At 54.4% G+C, this 2,870-nt stretch overlaps 1 protein-coding gene across 2 annotated transcripts in view; it reads left to right on the plus strand.

Annotated features, from left to right (window-relative positions):
• Positions 1-207: 207 nt before the first annotated feature.
• The window catches only part of SUSD3 (sushi domain containing 3), a 19,019-nt gene continuing 16,356 nt past the window's right edge, over positions 208-2,870 (plus strand). The window contains exon 1 of one of the 2 annotated variants that reach the window (XM_084797163.1): positions 208-353. In XM_084797163.1, the coding sequence (XP_084653289.1) occupies positions 260-353 (94 nt within the window). In that variant the 5' untranslated portion in view covers positions 208-259. Of the gene's footprint in view, positions 354-1,629; positions 1,715-2,870 lie in introns of those variants that run through there. The other variant, XM_084797165.1, reaches the window with a different exon arrangement.

A 2,870-nucleotide genomic window follows, 5' to 3' on the forward strand; every position in this document is an offset into this window, starting at 1 on the left:
GACAGACGCCCAAAGGACTCTAGGGCTGACTTCAGGCTCCTCAACGTCTGCCCCACCAGGTGTCCAGTCCCCCACCTCCGGCTTGCCGGGCCTCACCCCAAGGCATAGGCGGGACCTGACTAAAGTTCAGCACCAAAGTCTTGGAGGGCGTGCCCCGGGTGTGGCTAGACACAGCCACGCCCTCTAATGACCCGCCCCTCAATTAGGCCTCGCCTCCACCTCCCCAGGCTCTTCCACTGACCACTACGGGCCGCTCAGGATGCGCCGGGTGTCAGCGACCCTCCGCGGCAGGGCGAGGCCCCGGGGGCGGGCCGGGAACGCAACGCCAGTCCCGATCCCAGGAAACCAGACAGGTGAGGGCTGGGGCCGCACGTCTCAGCACCCTTTTCACAGACAGAGAAGCTAAGGAGCGAGGGGCTGCTGTGCTGGGGACCGTGTCTAGGAAAGGGGCGTGCATCGCACCGCTAGGGCGCCTCCGAGAACGAACTTTCTCGACTTACCGCTAATCCAGCGGGCGAACCCAGCTGAGCCGAAACGGGGCAGCGAGCAGCCCGAAACCAGGCGGTGGGCACGTATTAGCGTTTGCACCGATTCGGCGATGGTCGCCCCGCGCAGTCCCGGATGCCTGGGGAAGTAGGAACCGGCTTCACCTGGCGGAGCGCGCATCCCGGGGGCGGAGGGAGCTAGCCAGGTTGTCTTCTGGGCCGCGGAGAGGCGTTAAGAAGGGGGAAAGTGAGCCTGTGAGAGAGGAGATGCTGAGGTCATCCAGCAGCCAGGACCCAGGTTGTGCCTAGGCTGTGAAAGGTCAGATCTCCCGAAGGAGGGAAAGTGACTTTTAAGTGTGTCATTAAAAAAAAATGTGTCGAAGAGGGTTCTACGCCTGATCTTAGCCAAAACGCCGAGAAGCGATGCTGATGTCAGCTTTGCTAACTCTTAGAAACACAACCAAAACTGAACCCCGCATTTCTCATAAGAGCTCAGTCCGGTGCATTCAGGAGGTGTGTTGCCTCTGAGGAGGGCTTAGCCTTATTGCACTGGAGGAAGCTGAGAGCTAGAGGTAGCATTGCCCTCAGGGTGTAGTGGCTCTCAAACTTCCAAATGCTGCGACTCTAATACAGTTCCTTATGCTGTGGACCCTCCCCTCCCCCCAATAAATTTGGTTTTGTTGCTACTTCATAACTGCAATTTTGCTACTGTTATGAATCTTAATGTAAAAACTGTGTTTCCCAATGGTCGTAGGCTTCAGAACTGCTGTTAGTGGGCCCGTTGCTGGCCCCACAGGTGTGGCTAGTTTTAGCTTGCTAATTGTTACTCTACAGGAGTGCTTTTGGGGTTTAAGAGGCTAACGCTGGGCCTGGTCGTGCTGGGGAAAGGGGCACTCTTTCCAGCACCTTCTGCACAGCAGTCTAGAGGAGTGTCACTACGTAGGTTGAGGTGGATGGCCTTACAGAAAGTTACCCTAGGGTAGCCTGAGGCCTTGCTGAGTTCACAAACAAAAGGCTATTAGCATAGGAATCTCTGGAGAAGGTCTGAGAGTCCAAGTGCCCGGTTGTCCCTGCCTGGCTTCAGGGAAGATCAGTCTCCTTCCTGTGTGTCCTTTGGGCCCAGTTTCCAAGTGCATCCCAGACACAAGGCCCCTTGTTGGAGTTTGGTTGTAGCCCCCTCTTACCTGAGATGGCTTACCTTGTCCCTCAGTTCCCTTCTGAGATCCAAGGTGAGTGCTGTATTTCTACCCCCAGGCTGTGGACAGGACCAGCTAAGTGTGGTGAAAGCCCTTGCTCTTTTTTTTTTTTTTTTTTAAGATTTACCCTTGCTCTTTTTTTTTTTTAAAGATTTATTTATTTATTATGTACACAGTACTTTTCCTGCATATATGGGTACCAGATCTTATTACAGATGGTTGTGAGTTGTGAGTTACCATGTGGTTGCTGGGAATTGAACTCAGGACCTTTGGAAGGGCGAGCAGTACTCTCTTATCCTCTGAGCCATCTCTCCAACCCCCCCCCCCAGCCCCTGCTCTTGAGTAATGGGGCTTCTGTAGCCTGTGGCCTGTGGAGTTTGTTTAGTGGGCTGGGAAGGGAAGGGAAAGGGCCGGCCTTGGAGCTATGTGGAGATTGGTTTGGTGTTGTCAGAAACACTAATAGGGATGTCAGATAGTAACTGAGATGTGTGGTTCCCACAGTCTGTAGAATGGGCCCGTTACTGAGTAGGCCAGAGGTACTCCGGAGGCCTGTGGTCTCCTGTGGGTGGGAAAGGCGGGCACAGGGCAGGACTAAGAATGTTGTCATCCTCCCCATCCCGCTCAGCCAGGGTCTCCTATCTAGACTGGATGGAGGGTTTTGGCTCTGCTCCCAGGGCAGCTCCCTTGTCCGGGAGGTTTTCCAGGAACACAGGGTTCCAGTGGCTGGAAGCCACCCCCTTGCTAACCCCCCGATGGGACCTTGAAAAGTACAAAAAGAGAAGCTCAATGGCTAGGTGTAGGTGGGTCTTGTGAGCATGTTCTTGGCTTCATCCCTGCAGCCTGCTGTGCCCATACTGCAGGGGAGAAAGTGAGGCCCAGTGATAGCCAGTGTGAGTCAGCTCCCCTGCCCTTGCCATATACACCCCCAGAAGATTCAGGGCGACATGTTCCTTGGTTCTGCCATGGGAAGAGGATACATGTCTATGATAGGGAGTCAGGCCTAGTTGGCCCATGGCTTTAGGGGCATGGAGAGATGGGCTCAGCAAAGGGCAAGTGACTTCCCTTAGGGCTTTTCATACCCAGTGTTAGAACCACATGTTGTCCTGACTACTGGTTGTCTAAGGGGCCCTGCTGTTAAGGGTACCTGTGTATGCATAAGTCAGTCATTGCTAAGAAGTTTGACACTCCT

This window comes from Acomys minous, assembly GCF_964271855.1.
Source record: "Acomys minous genome assembly, chromosome: 9".
Taxonomy (NCBI): Eukaryota; Metazoa; Chordata; class Mammalia; order Rodentia; family Muridae; genus Acomys; species Acomys minous.